The 22,493-nt window shown below is 43.6% G+C and overlaps 2 protein-coding genes and 1 long non-coding RNA gene across 8 annotated transcripts in view; all 3 read right to left on the bottom strand.

Annotated features, from left to right (window-relative positions):
* Positions 1 to 1,506, bottom strand: part of KCNC1 (potassium voltage-gated channel subfamily C member 1) — a 126,421-nt gene extending 124,915 nt beyond the window's left edge. For 2 of the 6 annotated variants that reach the window (XM_064657483.1, XM_064657484.1), the window contains exon 1: positions 289 to 1,506. In XM_064657483.1, coding sequence (XP_064513553.1) covers positions 289 to 858 — 570 coding nt within the window. In that variant the 5' untranslated portion in view covers positions 859 to 1,506. The remainder of the gene's footprint in view (positions 1 to 288) is intronic. The other 4 variants (XM_064657480.1, XM_064657485.1, XM_064657481.1 and 1 more) reach the window with 3 other exon arrangements.
* Positions 1,507 to 6,351: 4,845 nt separating this feature from the next.
* On the bottom strand, positions 6,352 to 12,525 carry LOC135415580 (uncharacterized). Its single transcript, XR_010431190.1, has 2 exons — positions 12,374 to 12,525; positions 6,352 to 6,637 (listed from the first exon to the last, which is right to left on the bottom strand). It is a non-coding gene; the product is annotated as an uncharacterized LOC135415580 (long non-coding RNA).
* Positions 12,526 to 18,579: 6,054 nt separating this feature from the next.
* MYOD1 (myogenic differentiation 1) lies at positions 18,580 to 22,260 on the bottom strand. Its single transcript, XM_064657487.1, has 3 exons — positions 21,503 to 22,260; positions 20,004 to 20,082; positions 18,580 to 19,449 (listed from the first exon to the last, which is right to left on the bottom strand). The coding sequence occupies exons 1-3, from the start codon at positions 22,055 to 22,057 to the stop codon at positions 19,199 to 19,201; spliced, it is 885 nt and encodes a 294-aa protein (XP_064513557.1). The 5' UTR covers positions 22,058 to 22,260; the 3' UTR covers positions 18,580 to 19,198.
* Between the last annotated feature and the right edge of the window lie 233 nt (positions 22,261 to 22,493).

Genomic DNA, 22,493 nt, shown 5'->3' with positions numbered 1-22,493 from the left:
CCCTGCCCCAAGCTGTGGAGTTTTAGGAGCCTGTTAGAAAATAAGGGTCTCTGGAAGCCCACATATGAGTACACAAGCTCATGCCTTGGTGTCCACTTGTGCCCCATGCATGAGGCCTGCTTGAGAGCGTGGGTTACATCCCCGTAGCCCCTGCATGATTTTTGTATGGCCACACACATGGATGGCTGCTCTGCTCTGACAGTGGAGATAACCCTGATGATGCTGGGAGAAAGTGGGACTGCAGGGAGGTTCGAGTGTTTTGATGAGGGTGCTGATTGCATAGCTTACCCTTGCATATCTGGAGGAGTAGGGATCCTCAAAGAGCGCCCAGATGCGGGGCTGCCACCGTCTCCAGAAGCCCCCAGACCTGCCATCTGGGGAGTCACTAAGTGCTAGGCGTTTTGTCATCTCCAGCTCATCTTCACCATCACCAGAGTCTCCGGTGCCATCTATGTCTCCGTCCTCAGCACTGCTATCCAGGGGCGCCCCACCAAAGCTGTCCAGAGCCTCTTCGGCGTCGCGGTGCTGCCGGTAGGTCATCCAACAGCAGGGCTCCACATCAGTCTCATCGATGCCCCAGAAGGCCAGCTCCTCCTCATACAGGGGCCCGCACACGTCCGCGGGGCAGTGCAGCTTGCCAGTGCGGTAGTAATTCAGGATGTGGGCGAAGACGCCCGGGTGCCGGTCGAAGAAAAACTCATCCGTGCGGGGGTCATAGTCGAAGTGGCTGTGGGCATCGGGCTCAGCGATCCAGGCCAGCCGCGTGCCGGGCAGGGTGCGCAGGGTGCTGCGGTAAGTCTGGTGCCTAGTCCCTCCCACGTTGATCACAATGCGGTCGCTCTCGTCGCCCTGGCCCATCTCGTCTCTTATTAGGCATGTCGCAGACTCATCCAAGCAAGCACGGCAGGCAGCAAGCCCGTAAGGCTGCTCGGCGGCAGCCGGTGCCTAAGCCGAGCCCCGCTCCGGGCCCGCGGGGGCGAGGGGCCCCGGCCAGCCCCGCTCCCCCGGGGCCGCTCCGAGGCGATGCCGGTGGCGGTGGCTCCCGGAGATGCGCCGCCTCCGTCTGGAGTCAGACGCTCGGGGTCCGCGGCAGCTGCAGCCGCGGCGGAGGGGCAGGGGCAGGGGGGGCCATGCTCCGGGAGCGCGGGCGCTGCGGTGCCGGAGGGGGAGGGCCCTCCCCTGGTTGGACGTGGCCAAAAGCACAGGCTAAAAAAAAAAAAATTTAAAAAAAAAAAAAAAAGAAAGAAAAAAAAAAAGGGGGGGGGAGGGAGAGGAAAATCGCGGCGCCGGCGCTGCCCACAGGTGCGCGGGGCTGCTGCGGGGGGCCGGTGCTGGCTGCAGCCGCCGCGGGGATACGGCGGGGCTGTGCCCGCGCCCCTCCCGGCGGTGCGGGGCGGGGGGCGCCGCCGGTGCTGAAGGGACAGCGCCGCGCTCCCGCCTCCGCCCCTCCGGCCCGGGTTGAGCGCTGCCGGTGCGGGCGGCGGGACTCGCGGCGCTGCCGCTGCTTCTCCCGCTGCCGCCGCCGCCGCTGCCGAGCGCTCGGTGCAGCCCGCCCGCCCGCCGGGCACCGCCGCGCAGGCGCCGCTCCCGCCCGGTCCTAGCGCCGGCCGCGCCCCCCGGCCCCGCCGCCCCTCGGCCGCCGCGTCCCGCGCTTCCCCCACCCGTGCCGCTGGGACGAGGATGTCTGCTCCGGTGCCCGCGGCTGGAAGGAGAGCGCCCTCCTCCCTCCACAGCTCACCTCCCGAGTCGCCGGCCTCCTTCCCGCAGCGGGGAGTCCCCACTGGGGGGTCTCCTTCGCGTGTGCGGTGCTGCCCCGCGCTGCGCTCTGAGTGACCCTCTCAAGCACCACTGAAGTGAGTCACGGTTGTGCTCGTCCTGCCGGAACTGCACTCGCTGAAGGGCAAAACTCAAGATCAACCCAGGCATAAATTTCTCATATCACGAGCGGGGGTGCCCAGGGGTTGTCATTTCTTATCACGCTTTTACGTGGTCCTACATATCTGCTCCACTTCTCCATCTTTTCTCCTGCTTTTCCTACTGTTCACTTGTTTCTTTCCTGACACTCTTGTTGATAGGAAGTTGCAATTTGGGTTTGTGTTGTTTATTCTTTTTTTGTTCTCCTTCATTCACAATGAATGCCAAGGGACGTTTAAAAAAAAATCCGGTTCCTGGTTTGTGAGGAGCTTGAAGAACAGCAGGAAGATGGTTGTGTGGAAGGGAAGTGACAGAGGTATGTAGACACGTCCTGTGTTTTGTTTTATTTGCTGCCAGCATCTCAGGAGGAATGGACTTATGGGAGAGCCTGAAGAGCTGAGCCATTGTGGATTGATCATGGGAGGTCATGTCATGATGAATGGATAGAGTGGAGAAACATACAATTGAAGGGTATATGGTTAAGGAATACTGCTGGAGTGCAGAAGTGGTAAGGACAATACCACGCTTAACAGAAGAGTGTAGACTAGAGGAATGCAGTTAGGTTGAGCTTTGAAGTAGGATAGAGATTCAGATGTGTGGGAACAGTAGGTGAGGAACAAGTGGAGGGCTGTCAAAGAGCAAGTGGTGTGGTCAGGTTTGTGAGAAGAGGTGTTTGGCCACTCAACAGCTTCTTTGGGTTGCAAAAGAGCATTGCATGTTTGGGATGCAGAGAAGAAAACTTTGCAGTAGTTGTGGTAGGATATTCCAAAGGGGTCTAACCAGCAGTTTATCAGTGAAAATGGTAACAGATTGGTCTTGAAGCTGGTGGGGTAGAAGGAAGGCCTGGGACCTGGCGTGTGACTCCTGGGAAAGGGGAGAGAGGACGCTAGGATGTTACTGTTGTCAGCAGCAGTGAAAGAGAAAAGGGAAAGTGAGGCTAAATCAAGGCAACTCTGCATTTTAGCTAGCAAAAACTGATGACAAAACCTCCACGAAGAGATGCCAGACAGCCACTTGAGCACTGGGACTGAACAGAGGCAGAAAGGTTGATGACAGAGGGAGAATATGAGAATCACAAGTACAGAAATGCTTTCTAAAGTCCTTGAGAATTGCCAGCCTGAGCGCACAGAGGGAGAAGAGGGTAGGTCTGTGAACCCAAGCCTGGCCTTAAGAAAGGAAAAGAGGACGTTCACTCACTGATAGAAATCATACACACAGAAATTATTTTTTAATCATAGTAAGTCACTCCTTTTGATAATAATAGATCTGGGGATCAATGGGAAAGCACCGTAGAGTAGGTTTTGAGAGTTATGAAGGCTGAGGAAGGCAAGTAATCCAGGAAAGAAGTTAAGGGCCTCTAAATCCTAGTCTAGTGGATCCTTCTGGTCACATCCACAACTCCAGAGGCTCTTTCCCAGCTCATTAGCTCCTGCCTTCCATGTTACCTTACTCCCCTGAATGATTCCTCTTTAGGAATTTCAGTGTTGGGAACTAAGGTGACTGTGGGGATGAAAGGGATATCATGCAGCTTCTGTTGCTTGGATTTCCCTTCTTGTCTGGGGAACTGAAAGAGAGTGGTACAGAACCTCAGAAGTCATCTGAAAGTATATATTAAAAGCTAAAAAGCTGGTTTAAAGATAGTTTTCATGGACTCAGGTGAGGAGGCCACGCTTAAGTGACCTGCGAGGTTTCTTTGAAGATACTAAAGCTGTAATTGAAAAAGGAGTGTTAGTAGAGACAGAAGAGTTTTATATTTCAAAAGACATATGAGAGGACCCCAAATCAGAGATTGATGGGTGAACAGGAGCTTGTGAGATCTGGAGCAAGATAGCTACTGAAATGGAAGGTCTTTTAGAAATATAAATTGGAACGTGAAGTTTATACATTACTTTGTTGCAGAAGATGAAAGATATCATGTTTGAAGCTTACATTGAAGCTTGAGAGGGAAAGTATTAGAAAATAATATCTTTATTTAACAAGGATTGGGGCACAAAATAACTGCATATTAAGACACAAAGACTTTGCTTTGCATGGTAGACTATAGCATGATTTGCATTTGTTTGATTAGTGATAGCTGATACCACCAGATAGGTGGTTGTTGGTTTGCATGAAATGAAAGTTTTAAGACAGTCTAGCAGGTGCTGTGAGCAAAGTTTTGCTTTAAGCTTCCCATATAATGATATAAAATTCTAGCTTAATTTAAAAAAATAACTTTCTATAATTAGAAATGTTTGGACTATGACAGGCAAAACAAATCAACTAATTTTCCAAGATCTAATTTGCAGGCAGAAAACTTCCATGGAAGTTTGGTTAATCCCAAACAATACAGTGGCACTTCTGTCCTTCTAGTCCCACTGAAAAATAACAGTATTATAACTGCTTTTTGTTCTGGTTTATGTTTGACGCCTTTAAATGTTTAAATATCTGGTTTATGTTCAGCATCTTTAAGGAGGACTTAATGTGAAGGTGGATGTATAAGTCCAGGAATTATCTAGTTTTTCTGTGATACCACTTGTCATTTTAAGTTAACTTAGTAATTAACCTTACTAAGTTTTGCATGTTAAAAAGAACTAAACCAACTTTAATAGTGCTGGGAGCCCTCTGTAGGAGGCAGAGAGTTAGTAGGTTATGCAAATAGTTCACAGTCAGTTTGGAAAAGGATTCTGGTAGAGCAGCAGCAGGTGGTGTTATCAGAATTTTTTAAAACGTATTAAAAGCTATTAGCCTTGGAAATACATTTTGTTTCCTGAGTTCATTTTAATAACTGGTGAGAGATTTTGATGGTCATCTACACTGAGCTGGGGCTGACTAAAACCTGACATAAGTGGAGAAAATAAGCTGTAGAGTTTAGAAAGGTCTCTCTGAAGGCCTCCCTTGTGGGAGCCTTCTGAGAGGCCAGAGTTGCTCAGCTACTACCCAGGAGAGTATATATGCACTTTGAGCAGTCCTTAGTCATTTGGTCTACTTATAACCTTAGCTGTTTTTCTAAATCAACATATTTAATGGTGACGGTGGAAGAATAACTTGAAGCCATAGATATTATTTAGTTTTTAAACTACTGTGTAGCAGAAAAAAACAGCGAGTCCCCTTACTAATTTTATCACTCATGTTAGGTCACCTCACTGTGACCTCTCCTGTGTTCTGATGACACAGGAAGACTGAGTCCTTCTTTCACCTCTGTATCTGGTGTACTGGGATCACCTTTGCTGCCCTATACTTCAGCATCCCCAGGTAATCATATACAATGAAAGGTAGGTTGTCTTTTAGACAAAAGTCTAAATTCTGCCTACAAACTAAAAAACAGCTAGTGTGGGTTCAGTGTTGTTAATCCTCCTATTCTCTACTTACTGCTTAAGCTGACAACTGCAGTGATTTCTATCTAACTCCAAAGGAGCTTTTTTCTCAACGTGCGAGATGACTGAGCATATATTCCCTAGCATTCCTAAACTTAGTAACTCATACATTTGAAGTGAAATTTTAATATTTTTTTTAAATTGTTTTTATTTTTTATGAAGACATTTTACCACTTGCAGAAGATGCTGGATTGACAGAACTGCATAGGCACAAAATTGCACATAAGGAGCTGTATGCTTTGGTGCTTTATTAGTGTATCAAGAGTACCTAATTCTAAACACCTCTTTAGCCTCTTCCTTCATAAAGGTTCCTGGTGAGGATACCAGCAATAGTGACAGCTAACAAAACTCTTGCTCTTAAAATGTAAGCCTAGCTCTGAGTTCATCAGTCACTTTATCTTCAGAGAAAAATGTGTACCAATTGTAACAATTTGAAGAGGGAAAAAGGATGTTGAGAGAACCTGTGACTTCGTGCACAACTATGAATGCAATTGGAGAGCACATTCAAAATGCTTTTAAAGCTGGAGGAAGCGGAGAGGGAGAGAATTATTTGTAAGAATTATAAACTCAAAACAAAAGGCAGCCAGGGCTGGAACACCAGTTTTGCAATATATGAATGCTATAATTCAGCCTGTGCTCTCTTGCATTAAATTCATGACAACTCAACAATATTTCAGAGCAGTTCTTTATCAAGTTTAGATTACATCATGCTGTGAATTGCTCTATCTGTTAACATTGATCATTGTAAATCATTTGGTTTGAGGTCTTCAAATGGAAAGCTGGGGTGCATTTCAGCATGCAATGTACTCATTTTGTCCTTGAAAAATCATTTGAAAATAAAGGAACTGCAATTGCATAGATGATATTACTTTCCTGAAAGGTTAGATTTGCCCCTTTGAGTTGTCATTAATTGAATTAAAGCCTTCCACAGAAAGAATGAGAATGGAGGAGAAAACTGTTGGTTGATGCTTAATGTTGACTGCGGGAGTCATAGAGATGCTGCATGTCTGAAGAGCTGTGTAGCCCAAAGCCTGATGCAAAGAAGTCTTGATGCTTTTAATGAGAGTAACCAGAACAGCAGAAGTAATGGCTAAATGCTAGTTCCTGAATTTTTATATCTAGATTTTTCACTCTTAATTACTTCACTTTTGTTTGAATATGTACTTCATGTTCATCCATGTTCTTCAACTGTTGCATGGCTTTGCTTTGAGCTGAGAAGTATTTACTGTGCTCTGCCTGCAGAGTTGCATTTGTTTTTCATCCATTTGTACTGGGCTGACATTTCCGAGTGAAGGTTCTTCTTGATCTGCAAATTCCTTTGGGATCCTTCAGAAAGTGCATATCAAATTGTGAGATAAATGGAAGTTGCTCTGGAAAAAAATGGAAGTAATATTGTGACATGATAGAGATCATCATTGGTCTTTACTCACTCCATTAACTGAGAGAAACTCCCACCTGAATTCATTTGGTTTTGCTGAAAATTTATGGGAGACAGAACCGAGCAGATAAAATGATGGGAATGGTGCACACGAGCAAGGCAAGGTGGTGGAAGGAGTGTTCTGCTGCTTGCTAAAGGACTAGAGGTGTTTCCAAACTGTCCTTCCTGTAGGGAAAGAGAAGATTGCTTCTTCCTGGCAAAAAGGGCAGTGAGCACTGTAAACAACTGTTGAGTTTTCTGTCTCACCCCCAGCACGTGCTTGAATCCAGCATGTAGCTGGAATGGGTCAGACACTGTGCTTCTCTTGGAGCACATCCTCCTGTCAAGGCTGTAGTAAAATTGTCAGGATTTGTGTTTGATGAGGCATTCCCCAAAACAGAAATAATTGTTCCTCAAGAAATCATGGGGCTAAATCACAGCAAAATCTATTTTAAGTATCTGAAATCAGACATAGAGCTTGGCTAATGCGCCACTTTGTTACAATGTGGACTTAAAGGAAGGGTATAGATTTGTCTCTTGTCTTCTTCCTGCTGATCTAGGTGTGATCCAGCAAAAAAAGGCAGCTGGTGATCAGGAAAATTCAACTTACACAGTTGGAATTTTTGTGGCAGCGCATAACAAAACATACTTATGGAAGCTGGTAAATGTGTGTTACTATGAGCTGGGAACAGCCTTCCTGAGGGCTTGGGTCTGCATTTCTGAAAGAGCACACATAGGTCTGAGCTATTTAACTCCTAACACGTACTGTGTTAGGAGTTTCAGAAAGGGCTAGGGATTTGGCTTTATTTTATTAGATGATTTGTTTCGGGCAGACCTAAAAAGGTCCTTGAGTTTTTTAGACTGACCTAGGCAGCTTTTTCTGAAAACAAAACTCTACTAATGCTGTCATTATGTTTTTAAAAGCTCAGCCAATTTGCAGGTGCATGAACATAGCAACAGACACAAACACATAGATACAGACATATGTATTTCACATCTACTATATACAGAATACAGAACAGGAGGTGCTAGTCTTTTCTTGAAAAAAGCATGCACTTCTCAGTGCTGCAAGTGTATCTTTTTCATTTAACCAGGATAAAAAATAAATATTAATGTCTGTTTCTGACCGAACAGTATGGAACATTCTCTATTTTATACAATGTATGTGCTTGCCCATCAGCTGACTATTTCTCTAATAATTAGAAAATTTCTTTCTTCACTTTTTTAATTGAAATTAGAACTTTGTTTTTGTGTAATGATTCACTTTTCACAGCTGCTATTACTTCTTCAGCCTACTCTGAGTTCACAATAGTAACTGAAATGTTCTCAGAAAAGCAGATGGGAAAATGGCCTGTAAATCTTTATTGTTATAAACGATTTGTAAAACTTTAGATGTTGAAAGGCAAGAGTAGTTTAAATAAATCTCAACAATGCTGACTCAAAGTTTAAAGCATTGCTTAAATCCCTTGATTAACCCAGCTTCTCAATATTTGACATGAATCAATAACTCTGAGATGTCTTTGCTGTTCTTTAGCTTTGTAAATATTTACGCAGCCAGTCCCGTGAAATGTGACATTTAATCCTGTTGAAGTAATTATTTGTATGCTGCATATGAAGAGATATAAAGTATAATAGTTCCAGTGATGCTAGTTAAATAATTGGCACTGGAGATGAAATCTGCTGCATTTCTTTTGTCAATAACCAGGATTTATACAATATAAGTGTGAGTGAATGGAAAGCAGAATCCACCTTCTGTCACAAATCTTGGGCCAGCTGCTGGGAATGCAGATTTCCTGATCCTGTCTCATGCCTAGGCCTGTGGCTCAGCATTAACAGCAGCCTTTTGTTCCAGTTAAATGAGGTGTTGAGAGCTAGATTAAAGGAAAGAGTGAAGGGATAGCACCTCTATCAGCTTGTCCTCAGCCTTCTCTTGCTGTCATAAACTATAACGAATGGTCTCTGTTCTCCAGAAAGCAGGAAGATGCTCTACCCAGAGTTTTCAGGACCTGGGAAAGCGTTCTATAGGAGCCTCAGTGCAAAAGGGTTGTCCCATCTCTCCAGATTGTGGCTTGGATTCCTGGTAACATATTAGATTTGCAGCAGGCTTGTATTTAAATGGTTTAGGTTAAGAAGCATAGTGATATGTTTGTTCCCATGAGACTGCATTTTAGTCATTGTTTACTGACTCAGTCTGATTCATCTGTGGATTCTGCCACGTTCTGCAGTTGTAGTCTTTGCCTCTAGGTAGACAGTAGAAGGGACTGGGGAATAACAAGAAAGCAGAGGAAGATCACAATGGGACAAGATATTCAGAGCTGGCAACAAGAAATCAAAGTGGGTCTTCCTTCGGTTATGCTCCATTCTCATGCAAAATTGGAACTTTCTGTTTTTCTAGGATGGATTCTCATCCTATAAGATAGCCTGCAATAGCATGTTTACTGGCTTTCCTATGAAGGAATGAGAGAAAAGTGGTGTCCAGTTCTCAAATCCAAAGGAAAGGCCTTTTTTTTTCTTCGTAATTTGTCAGACTGTAATAAAAAATAAAATAGATTTCTACAGGTTCTTTTAAAATTGTTCTCCAGCTTATAGTCATCCTGCCTGTTAAAAAGTGGAGAAAAAGATTGCCCATGCAGTAGTAATTCAGGATGTGGGCAAAGACGCTTTTTGTTTGCTTTAAGAGCCCTTCATTATATGGAAAGGTCTTCATGCAGAAGTACTACAGTGGTACTTCTGTGGCCCATTTTGGCTGCTGCATAGTCCAAGCAGAGAGATGTATGCTCCAAAGTACAGTGCACCACAGAAGAGGTGATGTGGGAAGTCAATGAAATTGCTGTCAATTTTCCTGAGTGTCTGCTTCATACAGTCCTTAGGAGGTGTTTTTGCCTATATATCCACAAATATGTATAATTCTGGTTAGGTCAAAATCCAGATGATTGCATTTGGGTTACTAATGGAATTTTCTTCAGCTTTGTTTCCATGTTGTGTTGTATTGCTTGTCTTACTGAGTATTTCTCACCTCCCAGTCTAAGACTGAGTAGGATCTTCAGAATGCCGCTTATATTTAGGGATGTGCTTTGCAAGAAAAAAATAAAAAAGGATGTTTTGGCACACTAAAGTTTGAGTTTTCAGGCATACCTGTTTGGTGGCCCAAGAGATTTGAGGACAATTTGGTCCAGTAGGAAATCAGGCTAGAGATGGTATATGAAAATATGAATTAAAACTTTCAGAGATGAAAATATAAAACTAATTATCTTTGTTAAGAAAAAGTAAAACCTTTTGCTACACTCTGGTCAGTTAATATTAGTCTGTAGATATCAAGTTAACTAGTACATAAATAGCAATAGGATAAATTAATAGAGGAGCCTTATGCACATAGACATTTGCTCAGTCAACCAAAGTTCCTAAAGGCTCAACTGCACGTCTGGAAACCTAACCACTGGTGTCTAAAACAGAAAATGTCATTTTTGGTTTGTTTTTTTTTCCCACACTTTGTGTTTAACCACAAAAACAAACAAAAAAAGGCCACAGTTAATGGACATGGAGTGCTTGAAGGGCATATGTCTTCCCTCATTACAAAGCAATGTCAGACATGTTTAGCTACAAAACATACACGCAGGAATCACTATGTACCTAACAGCTGTGAGGATTAAGTGATCTGATCAATCTTTTCTGTATCTCTTTTTAATAATAATTATTTGTACTTTAAAGAAGGAATAACATTTTGTCATCCACATCTAGGAATAGGCGTTGGGTTTTTTTTCCCTTTGATGCGCAACAGAACTCAGAATTCTTATGGCAAAAAAAGGCCAGAGAGCAGACGAGGTGAAATGACAGATTCGGGTAAAACATGAGCAGCCACCTCACAACAAGCAAGTTCATTGCGTGACAATCTTTCTGCACTTCCCCAGGGACTGAGCAGAACGGTTCAAGAAGGAGCAGATGGAAACAGCTGCCAGCAGATGAGTACTGGAACAGATTCAAGCCACACTACTTGCTGGAACTTGAGAGTTTGTGATGGCCTGAGCTTACCCAATGACAGGTATCTAAGATTTAGAATCAGTCAGTTCTTAGCTATGGGGACCAGAAAACAACCACTATTGTGGAACAAAAGACATGTACAGGGTATTCTCTGAACAAGCCACCAGAGATAATTGCTCACAGAAGTCCTGTGGTGAGAGGAATCTTTTAGGCTGTGGTTGCAGGTAGTATTAAAGGTAAAAGAACACCATTAAAGTATTTTTCGTGAATGTGTCTTATCTCATATTTCCTTCCCTCAAAATGGTTGTTTCTCCTGACCTTGAGCTAAGACTTAACAGGTAGGGAAAAGATAAATTTAGGAAATCCAGTGACACAAGACTTTCACGTCTTCTTGCATAATTTCTAGCATACCATGAAGAACAATAAATGGCCAAAGCTAAAGTGTCCTTGGCAAACAAACAAACAAAATAGCACCCTGTGATATTTTTACCTTTGTTTCCTTTCACTACACACACTTTTTACTCCCACAGAGCTTGAAGTATTAACCCAGCATGTTAATTTATTTCTTCCAGAGTTGCCCTGACCGTTGCATTTAACATCTCTCTTGGAAGTACTTCAAACTAAATGGCTGGCTCCATCTCTAGCTTTGTTAATTAGGCACATTACTTTGTTGCTTATTTTCATATCGCTTAATGTAATTGGGATTTGTGAAGCTTTTGAAAAGCATGTTTGGGACTACATTTTGTGCAGCTGGCTTTCAAGTGCAAGCTGTTTCAAGTGTGTGGTTCTGCAGAGAACAGCTTTTGAGAGCGTAGAGCATGTGTGCCTAGCACATACCATGCTTCCTTTCCAAAAGGAACAAAGGTATGTAAGTATGACCTTTTCCATGCAGAGGAACATGTGTGACACATGTACCTCCCTGCATACATTTGTATTTCTAGGGTATTAGTCTGCAATTGAGAGCATTACGTGTCCTGTTTGAAGGTCTCCCTTTACAAGCTGTTGTATAAGAGCTTTGCTTTATGATGGTCTTCATTCCAACAAGCCTATGGTTTTTCACATAAAAATGCAGCTTTGAGCATCCAAACTCAAATCATGAGTTTGTACTTGCTGTGATAATTCCAACAGATAAGGGTAACCTTATGTGTCAACTGCCAATAAGACTGATGAATTTACACTAGGTAGAGATTTGGCTCATTAATTTCAGTTGTCTTGCTGTGAAATGATACTCTCTACTTGAGCTGAGGAAGAGTTAGATATGAAAGTTTAGGAAAAATAAAAATGTATGCACTAAAGAAAAGATGCCCAAGTCCTCTTTTTCATGGAAATGCTGCCCTCCGGTGGTCTGGAGAAAAGCTTACACACTACTTGTTAGTAATAATGTACTTTCCTTTTACACTACAGCAAGCAGCAGCAATCAAAAGTACCTCTTAGTACCACAGGCACATGGATAATGTAGGCTCCAGCCTCAGGAAACCCACAGGTGGCATAAAAAAAGCAAAGACATTCATAACAGAAAGGTATTGCTTTATTTGGTTTAGGATTCAGAAGTAAAGCATCAACGTGAAAGAAAGGAATTTAGTTTGAAGCACTTCCAAGAGCGATGTTAAATGCAACAGTCAGGGCAACTCTGGAAGAAATAAATTAACATGCTGGCTTAATACTTCAGTATGTAGGTGATCTTTAGGCAGTCCCCTCTACACTTGCTTACCTTTCCCTTATATGGCTTCAAATGGTCTTTCTGAATGGGTAGGATTGTTTCTCAGCTTGTGCTATTTTATACCTGTGTGCTGGGTGGGGGTTACTGTGCACACCAATGTGACTTCACAGAATCATAAAATGAGTCACAGAATGGTTGGGGTTGGAAGGGACATTAAAGGCTATCTAGTTCTAACCCCTCTGATGTGGGGAGGGACACCTCCCACCGATCAGGTTGCTCAGAGCTCCATCCAACCTGGCCTTGAACACTTTCAGGGATGGAGCATCCAGAGATTCTCTGGGCAGCCTGTTCCAGTGCCTCACCACCCTCAAGTAGAGAATTTTTTCCTAATATCTAATCCAAACCTACTCTCAGTTTGAAGCCATTCCACCTTGTCCTGTCTCTACATGCTCTTGAAAATAGTCCCTTTCCATCTGTCTTGGAGGCTCCCTTCAGGTATGGGAAAGCTGCAATTAGATCTCCCCGGAGCCTTCTCTTTTCCAGTATGAACAATCTCAATTCTCTCAGCCTTTCCTTGTAGGAGAGGTGCTCCATCCCTCTAATCATCTTGGTGACCCTCCCCTGGACTCACTCCAACAGGTCGATGTTCTTCCTGTGCTGGGAGGCCCAGAGTTGGATGCAGAACTGAGGTCTCACCAGAGCAGAGTAGAGGGGGAGAATCACCTCCCTCGATCTGCTGGCCATGATTTGTGCCCTACTGAGGGACTTGGTCACCAGAGGATTGCAGTGTGGTCTTGCTGTCATCTCCTCTTCCTGTGCATCTGCCCCACCTGCCTTCTGGTAAGCAACCTGTCTCCCCCGGGACAATTGCTCACAGCACAGGCCATACACCGCCTTCAAAGACCTTTCATTTTCTCTCTCCCTTTTGTCTTTCTTTTTTACTTAAAATAAAATACCCCCAAATTTGCACAGTATTAAAAAAAATTCCAATTATACTATTCCTACATTTTTTTCCTCTGTGTTTTTGTAGAAGGTGCTTGGTAGGGAAGAGTTTGGCTTTCCCAATATGTTTTTCCTGCTGTTCGTAGTGTAGGGGGCTCCAGGTGCTGACTGAAGACTGTAAATATTTTTGCTGTTTCTGCACCAACAAATTTTCCATTCTAGAAAGATGATAGAACATGGAATTCACCAAGTGACAATTTCAGGGAGAAATGCAGTTTACATCTTGCCCAGCAGATGTGGCTGTTGGACCAAAAAAGGTTCAAGGTGAGTTCAGATGTGTCGGGGAGGACTGTGGAGATTGGGAGACCCCCTTTTACTGCCGTAGACATGCAGCACTAGGTAAGTGTGCTGAGTCACAGACCTCGGAGTGAATCTGACTCCAAAAAAAAAAAAAAAACACCACCCCCCCCAACCAAAATTACAACCTCCCTCAGTCTTCTGATTAATCTCCCTCACTCTTCTAGGTTATTGTCTGCCAGAGTTTTTAGTACTTTTTTTTATAAATACTTACAGTGTTTGCCTCCCTATTGATAAATATGAGGTTATTAATTATTACATAAAATAGCACACTTGTTGTTAATATGCTTGTAGAAGATAAAGTTACTGATGTTTTAGAATGAAAATTGGAGTTCAGTGCCACGCTGACTGTATTGTTGGGAAAACCCTGAGGTTTTCTATCACCCAATGATTACAGAATAGGTCAGTTTTCATCATTAAGTTACAATGTTAAGGTCTGTATTCAGAAGTGTCTGTGTATGCAATAGGTAGATTTCTGGGTCCACAGGGAAACTTCTGCACTCCTTTTACTGATCCAAGTGGCTCTATGCCAGACATTTTCCTAATTCCTGGTGGGATCTGAGAGGGAAAGGACTATCTGGGAACTTTTCTGTATTATGCTACAGACCATTCTCTCCCTCAATAGCCCTGAAATCTCAAATATTGAAAGGTCTCCACTTAATGACATTCCCAGTTATGCAACAAACCTGTTGAGAGGGGAGCACGCTGCATTGATCATGAGGGGAAGTCTAGACTGTTCAACAGTTTTACTGGAAAACAAGTGATTGGAAAGGCTGGAGGAGGGTGAGCTGATAAGCATTAGTAAATAGTGCTTAATGAGGTACTTGGATATGCCTCACAAGACGATCTCTAGGACGTGTTGTCAGAGATTTGCACTCTGACTGTACAAAGACCATTTTACCACCTACTGCTTGCGAAGCCAAGATTGCCACATGCGAGTTATGCGCGATGACCTTCATACCATCTCCTGCTATCACAGGCTCCCTGTCAGCCACACATTTTGGAACTGTTGTAGGCTTTCAGTGCTATTATGGGGATAGTTTCTGGTTTGTATTTTCAAGATCAGGTGAGCACTAAAGCCTGGCATCTTGTTCAGAGGGCTGTGCTCAGGGGATCTGCGTATCTGAAGGCCTTGTGATACAGGCGGGTCAGTGACCAGAGCACGAGCAAGGGACACAACAATAGGTTTGTCATGGCTTTGCACTGCTATCTGAACACTATCTCAGACAGCATTCTGTGCAATAGTTTGAAACTATTCCTACTAAAGTTGGAAGTTTTGCCGCTGATTTCAAGGAAATAATTAAAATTTTTTAAAGAAATAGGAAATATTAATTTATTCTCATTAAAATTTATGGGGTATGAGGTACAAATGTTTCCTTGTCTTCTGAGATGTAGTTCTTCTGAAGATGATAATACTATTTTTATGAGTAAAATGAGCAGTTTTTGCCCTTTGCATAATTTGAACCTTTCAAATATCTCTGCAAAATATGAAATGTAAAATGAAAACTGTTTTTGCTTCTACATTCATGGGGGTTTGTAAGGTCTTTATCTTGAGCTGAAAATGACAAGTCATTTTAGAAGGGCAGCATCTGGTGCAAAGCAACCGTCAACTTAATATTTCTTTAATATTTTTGGATACAGATGACAAAATATTTTTAAAGGAAAAAATTGTATCACAAATAGTTCATATATCTTTTACCTAAAATTGAATCTTCAGGTGAATGTGAAAAATTTCTGTAGCAGTTTCAATGGGAAATGGTGTTTAACATTGCTATTTGAAAACCCAGCAACTTTACTGCACTTTGTTGTGAAATATTCAGAGTAGAAAAAGGATCATCTTCATTTTCATTTATGCAAATTACCTGATAAAATCTAAAATCAGAGCATTTAGCATATATAAGTGAAGTATAAATTTATTCCTCTTCACTTTTTCCATAGCAATAGTTTGAACAAGACAAACCAGTAATACTAGGTTTGTCATGCAGTGCTTTCCTAAGTTACCAAATTAAATCAAACATTCCTAAAATACGCACTTATTGTTATGTTCAAAGACAGCTACTTTCCTTTAACTGTATCTGGATGACTTTCCCTTGGGAAGTAGTGTTCCATATGAAACACCAGATAATTGTAATATCTTTAGTGAAGAGCTCCAAACCCCCATTCAGGTAGGCTCTATACTGTCCTGTTGAGGCAGCTTGAGGTAAGGAATGATCTGGTTTGCTGTCACCCCCAGTTCCACCCAGGCTTTGCATGTTGGTGCAATCTGCGGGATTCAGATTTTTTAAACCCAGATGGTCTTTCTTTAGGTTCTGCATCCTGCAGAATATTGGACTGGAACCTGTGTGGCATAAACTGAAGATTTCAGACTATTTGTTTTTAGCCCATGCTGGAGTGTTTCTGTAGACCAAGACAGGCTGGACTTTGATTCTTAAACTGGGATCCTGAAGATGTATATAAGCATTCAGGGCTGATCCTACAAGACAAAGTTTGTAAATGTTGAATCAGTCTTACATTTGATCCTAGGTCTGTCAGAACTAAACTCAAGCTCTGAACCAAATATTGCTACCTGCAAAATATTTAGTCATAGACTGGGATATATTTCTGTCAGTAACATGCTGTCCTCTTGATGCACAGGGGAGTAGAGAAGCCATAGGCATTTGTTTTAAATATATTACCTCAGAAAGAAACAGAAAGAAATAATACAGGGAACAATTTTCCTTATTTAAGTCCCAAAATAAATATATTTTTAACCCAAAAATGTATTTATTAGCACTGATAGCCTTTGGCCCTACTCCAGTGGACTTTTCTCAATGACATCAATGGAAGAAAGGTGGACTCTGCATAGGAAATCTATGAATATTTTTTCTTCATCTTCCATCCGTCTATTTTGAGATGTGCTAAATGCCTGTTCTCTGTTGTAACATTAACATCAGTATGTGGAAACTTGGGTGCTAAAATAAATCAGTGAAATGCAATATACATGACTTCACATGGAACTACGTGTACATTGTTGAGCACAAGCACCCTGTGCCCGCTCTGCCGTGCCAGCTTTACAGCCAGGTACGCCCTGTTGTGTCGCACATAAGTGGGGTGCTGTGGCAAGGCAGGCATAAACTGTGTGCTGCCAGTATATACAGAGCCTCTGTAGTTCCTGAGCTGGCAAAACGTTTTTTGGTTGCCATTTAATGACAGTAAAATTGATACTTTTACCAACCTCAAATTATATGGGGACGATAAGATCCTTAATATTTCACAAAAGCATTTTTTGTATTGTGGGCCTGATCAAGTGTTTGCTGAAGGCAATGAAAATGTTATTACTGATGTGTGAGGCCCTGATCTGTGAGGCAACTGTCTCTCTTTAGTGTTTGTAAGTTAGTGATACAGGCATCCAACTTAACCTGGGCCATTTTTCTGACCTTAGTAGACACCCTCCTGTATCATGCTAGTATGAATTAGCACATTCTCAAATTCATTTGATTTTTATTTTTACTGGAAAAATAAAAGGGATAAGCTCAATCTTTGTGGGCTGGAGTGTTTCCTGCCCATAGTGAAATCAATAGGAGACCTTTACGAGGTTGGACTTTGAAGATACTGAGGGGACAGTCCTGCCTTGGAGTCCCCTCCGATCCGTGGGAGTCTGGCCTGCTCCACCAAATGGTCCTGAGCCTCAACACTGATTTATCATCAACCATGAGCACAAGCATCTGGATGTGGAGGAAATCCCCATGGCTGCTACCTTTTCTGTGCCTCTGGGACAGGGAAAATCAGCAAGCTTGAAGCACGACTGCCTCAGGAAGAAGGAGAAGCAACTGCGCTGCTCTGCTCAACACAGGGCAGCTTGCCCCTCTCCACAGAATATTGATCTTCAAGGCCATACATGATAAAAGGAGTCAGAGATATTCCCTGGAATTAGCTGTTCCCTCTTTACTTTTCCTGCTTGAAAGGTAAGAATTATACAAATTCCCTTTTTAATAGTGACTTAACAGAGAATACAATGATAATCTGTCATCAGAGTATTTAGAGCTGATGACAATATCTAAATTGGTTTTCAGTGTGTTTTTCATTTTTATTTTACTGTTATGTTTATACAAAAGCCATAAATCATAGGTTGTTTCACACTGGTTGTAGCTGCTGGATATTCTTATCCAGATGCACAGAAGTGCCCTGATTGTTACTTTCCAATGACAACCTGCTCAGGGCTTAACATTTTTCAGTTGCATGGAAAGCTTTCAAGGTTACACATATATACTGAATGAAACACAGCCCACTGGTTATTTTTAGAGAGCTCTAAACAAGAAGTAAATCCCTGGAGCAGTGCTGCCAGAGATGCATAAAGTTCAAATCCAAATTAAAACTGCCTATCTTTGGCCTAAATTCCAATCTGAACTTGAGGAAAACTGTGATCTATAACTTGAACTTTATGACAAAAAATCCTTTGCAATTAGTTTCTAGTACCTGAGAATACATGAGTGTGGTACAAACACTTGAAAATTAGAAGTTGAATGAAAAATGGAACATTTGTCCAAAAAGGTAGTACTTGGTCTTGTGAGATACTGTTGTATGACTTTAAGTTTCAGTAGCTGCACTGGAATTTGGAGAGTCTAATTTTTTGTGATCCCTAGTTTTAATACATCTTTATAAGATCAAGTCCTATAATATAATTGTAAATTTTGGGGGCAGGAGGAGAAACGTGCTTATTTACTGATACCTTTAATAATGACCTATGATGCTCAGGTCTTGGTTTAGAAATCACCAAGACAGAATATGGGGAAAGTAGATCCCTTTTCAGCAACATATTTATGCAAAGTAGTTGAAAGTAGTGCAACTGAAGCATGTTCTTGATTTCTTTGCTGAATCAGAGCCTGTATCTTCTTCCTGCCAAGGCAGCAATCTAATACCACTCCTAAAGGCACTAGTAATTCTAGAAGTCCTAATGAAAGTCAAGATAACACCACGGATTTTATAAATAAGGGTCTTTATTTAGAATACTGTTGAAAACATTCTTGGCAATCACATCGTATAAATATATAAAGTTAAAGTTTGACACAACAAACCAAGCAATATTAAATATTTTTAAATTTTCCCCCTTTTTGTTTTAATTTTTGATTTCATTTCTTTTTTTCTTTCTTATCCTTTTTTTCCTTTTTTTTTTTTTTTTGCAAAGCAACTCTTATTTACAATTATACAAAAAATTTAAAAAAAAAAATGGTCCACAACCTTATTTTGGCCAGAACAGGAGTAATAGGAAGGATCTCTCGTGCCACTGCTGTTCTAGATTTCTATTTTCCTCCACATTCAAGAGCCAGGTTCCTATTCCCCACAGCCCAGATTAAACATTGGCCATTTCGTGGTATACAATTTTATCTCTAGTCATATTAAATAACTTTAACAACCAATAAATAACTATGTGTATTTTGAAGTGATACAGGTTTGAAAAGTTATATATTTGAAGGAATTTTGAGTGATTTTTTTAAAACTGGAACAAGTCTTAAGAAGTCTTTTCAATCTTAGAAGGCAGGTCTCAAGCAGGGCCAGATGGAGCAAATTGTTTTCAGTGCAGTCCAGCTGGACCCGCCCTTACAGCACTTGGTAGATGGGGTTGCTGCTGCTGTTATCCTGGGGAAGTGGGGTGCAGTTGGTGGGGGAAGGAATTTGGGCTCCACTATCATTCAGACTCACTCCTTCTGGGGGGGAACAGGGACTCCCTTCAGCAACAGTTTCCACTGGAGGCAGTATAGGACATGTGGAATTATCTGTAGAAATCCTCTCTACAATGCTTGAGAGGCAATCGAGACTGGACACAACAGAACTCTTCCCATGCTTTGGATCTAAAAAACAGACAAAAAGGTGCTCAGATTATCCAGTGGGTACTTAACGTTAGTAGGCACTTGTGAGTATGTGAAGATTCAGAGGAAAATAATATTAGTGAAGGATGCCAATTATTGGAAAACAGAGATTGTAATTGCAAAATGGAAGAGAGGCCCAACCACAATGTGCTGCTCTGAGGCCATGGCTTCACTTAGTCCATAGAAAGTGAAGATTTGAAATCAATCCGAAATTTCTCCACTTTGGATCAATGACACATAGAGTAGGAAGAGTCTTCATGCAAAACATGGTTAAACACAAAAACTTAGTTGCAGAGAGGAAAATACTTTTATCCAAGTGTTGTATTTGCAAAATAGGAAATGCGGCTATAAGATATCCTCATATTTGCAAATACATCTAGAGGAAATTCAATGCCTCTCCCAGCAGCAACAGCTTGCTGGCTGGAAAGGCAGGTTCCTCTTTCAGCCCAGCTGGAGACAGAGCAGGCACAGGGCAGTTTGCTGCACTGCCTGCCTCTGTCTCCATGTTCCACACTGCCCTTACGGCACGTACTCACCATTTGGTGATTCCGTGTAGTAGCTGCTGTCATAGCTGTTTCTTCGGCGAGAGCTGCACGGAGGCCCGCTGTACTCCATCTGGAAAGGAGAGAAATCTGAGTGAGGTCACTGCACTTACAGAAATCCCAGTATTTCAGTCTTTGGTCTAGGCCATCATTCCAGTCCTGGCTGAAATGCTGTCAAGTTGTAGTTTCTTCGAATGAGGAAAAAGATAAGTGGATCCACCCCAGAATATTTTATGTGGCACAGCTGTTCCACAGGAAAGTTACCAGTATTGCATCAAATGCTGAAGCTTTACAGATGATATGAGGCTTTCCAGCATTCTGATCAGATACAGCCCTACATATATTTTCAGCTTACAACAGGGAAACTGAAAGGGCAATGAGATCTTTTAGTTAGTTTCTGAAGATTTTTCAAAACATGAGTTCCTCTTAAAAAGCTTCTGTCTACCCTCGTCCCTTTGTATTTCCTTTAGTTTCTTTTCCCATTTCCATTTCGTTCAGAAAAATCTCCAAAACATTGACCAATATGTTTGTTTCCATTACTTTAATCCCTAATGAAATTACTCTTTGTGTTAAAAGAGGCTGTATTTTGACGAGGGATCATTTGGGTAAATCTTTTTTCCAGTCTGTCAACTATCTTATAATCACAGGTATTCAACTCAGTAATGATTATTTCCACCAGAGCACAGAAAACAATCTCCAATTTTAAAATGCTGTTGATATCCCATCCAGATATCTGTCCTGCACTCCGGTCACTGTGTCCCACACCCTAGAATCAGACCAGAGTCTGCACCTATAGTCCCAATATAAAGATGTGATGATGAGACACCCCCTCTGGCCCCCACCCTTCTTCTCCCATCCCCATAATGTACGAACAGCACTGAAAGCCTGGATTCTCCTTCCTATTGCTGGTAAATGTCTATGGAGGGGATGAAGTGAATGAGAAGAGAAATGGAGAACAATTTTCTTACGGATCAAGAAAAACAACTCCTGTTGCTTAGACCCTCCTCCTGCTATCCTGATGAATGGTAGAAAACAAGATTCCCATGTAACTACTATGTCCAAGAGGGCCCTTCCTCTCTGCTTTGAATCCGTAGAGGATTCAAAGATAATGATACAGCAGAAGATGGAAACAAGAGATGCCTCAGGAGCTACAGGAGCACAGGTAGGGCTCAGACCTCACCATGCCCCCAGGTACCCATCCCAGGCAGCTTCCCAAAGTCCCCAGGACACAGGGGGACCTGCTTAACTTCTCATCCCTGGAAAAAAGTGTGTAAGAGATTTTTCTTCTTTCCCTGAGATCGTAGGATGTGGGAACCCCACCTCCCTTTGCTGTGGGAGTTCAAGGCATGAGAGAGGACTTTGTCTTCTGCCTGGAGAGGTACAGAAGGCAGCTGCTATAGGAAAGGCAGGAAGAGGAGACTTGCCCTGCTCAGGTTTGGACCGACAACGTCCAGCACACCTTGGTGGCAGGGAGTCCTCCCTAGGGCACTCACCATGCCATCAGAGCAGTTGGAGCGGGGGCTGGAGGCATCCGATTCCCCGCTGTAGTGCTCCAGCACGGGGTAATAAGCATCCTCCTGCTCCCGCAGCAGGGCCTGCAGGCTCTCGATGTAGCGGATGGCATTGCGCAGGATCTCCACCTTGGGCAGGCGCTGGTTGGGGTTGGTGGAGGTGCAGCGCTTGAGGGTCTCGAAGGCCTCGTTGACCTTGCTGAGCCGCCGCCGCTCCCTCATGGTGGCGGCCTTGCGGCGGTCGGCATTGGTGGTCTTCCTCTTGCAAGCCTTGCATGCCCACAGCAGGCAGCGACCGGCCTGGTGGTGCCCACTGGGTGCCCGGACATGCTCCTCCTCGTGCCCGTGGTGATGTCCATGGTGGTGTGGGTGCTCCTCGGGCTTCAGAAGACCCCCCACGTGCACCAGCCGGGGGTCCAGGTCCTCAAAGAAGTGCATGTCCGATGTGTTGAAGCACGGGTCATCATAGAAGTCATCAGCAGTCGTGAAGGAGCAGAGGGAGCCCTCCGTCATCTCCATGGGGCCCAGTAAGTCCATGGGGGCGGCAGACAGGTCAGCGGCTGGGCCAGAGGGGAGAGCGAGGGGATCAGAAAGGAGGGGGCTTCCACCGGGCGGTTCCGTGGCCGGGCGGGTGCGCGGAGCAGAGACCCTCGCAGCCTCTCCCAGGCGAGGCCACCAGCGCTGCCTGCTGCCCCGGCCCCCTCCCCAGCCGCGCCGGTCCTGGAGCGCCACTCGAGGCCGTATTTATGGCCAAGCCCCCCAGCGCGGCGGGTCGGGACGGGACGGGGCGGGTCGGGGGGCGCGGCCGGGCGGGTCGGGGACCGGGGCGGCGGGGGGGGTGCGGTGTTCCGCGGGCGCTGGGGCAGCCCCGAGCCCGGCAGCCCCGAGCCCAGCCGCCCCGGGCGCTCGGCTGCGCGGAGCTCTCTTTTCCCCCCTGCTTTTAGCTCTGAGCAGCCCGCGCCGCCGGCGCGCC

Source organism: Pseudopipra pipra, chromosome 6, assembly GCF_036250125.1.
Source record: "Pseudopipra pipra isolate bDixPip1 chromosome 6, bDixPip1.hap1, whole genome shotgun sequence".
Classification (NCBI taxonomy): Eukaryota; Metazoa; Chordata; class Aves; order Passeriformes; family Pipridae; genus Pseudopipra; species Pseudopipra pipra.
The sequence above is the reverse complement of the archived record's forward strand: the minus strand, read 5'-3'. Positions and strand labels throughout refer to the sequence as shown.

Bases quoted from the DNA above. Each gene is read 5' to 3' on its own strand.
- MYOD1 (XM_064657487.1), bottom strand. From the start codon at position 22,057: ATGGACTTACTGGGCCCCATGGAGATGACGGAGGGCTCCCTCTGCTCC. The intron at 20,083-21,502 runs GTGAGTGCCCTA...TCTCCTTTCCAG, and splicing joins CCAACTGCTCTGATGGCATG to ATGGAGTACAGCGGGCCTCC. The intron at 19,450-20,003 runs GTGAGTACGTGC...TCTGTTTTTTAG, and splicing joins CTACACGGAATCACCAAATG to ATCCAAAGCATGGGAAGAGT.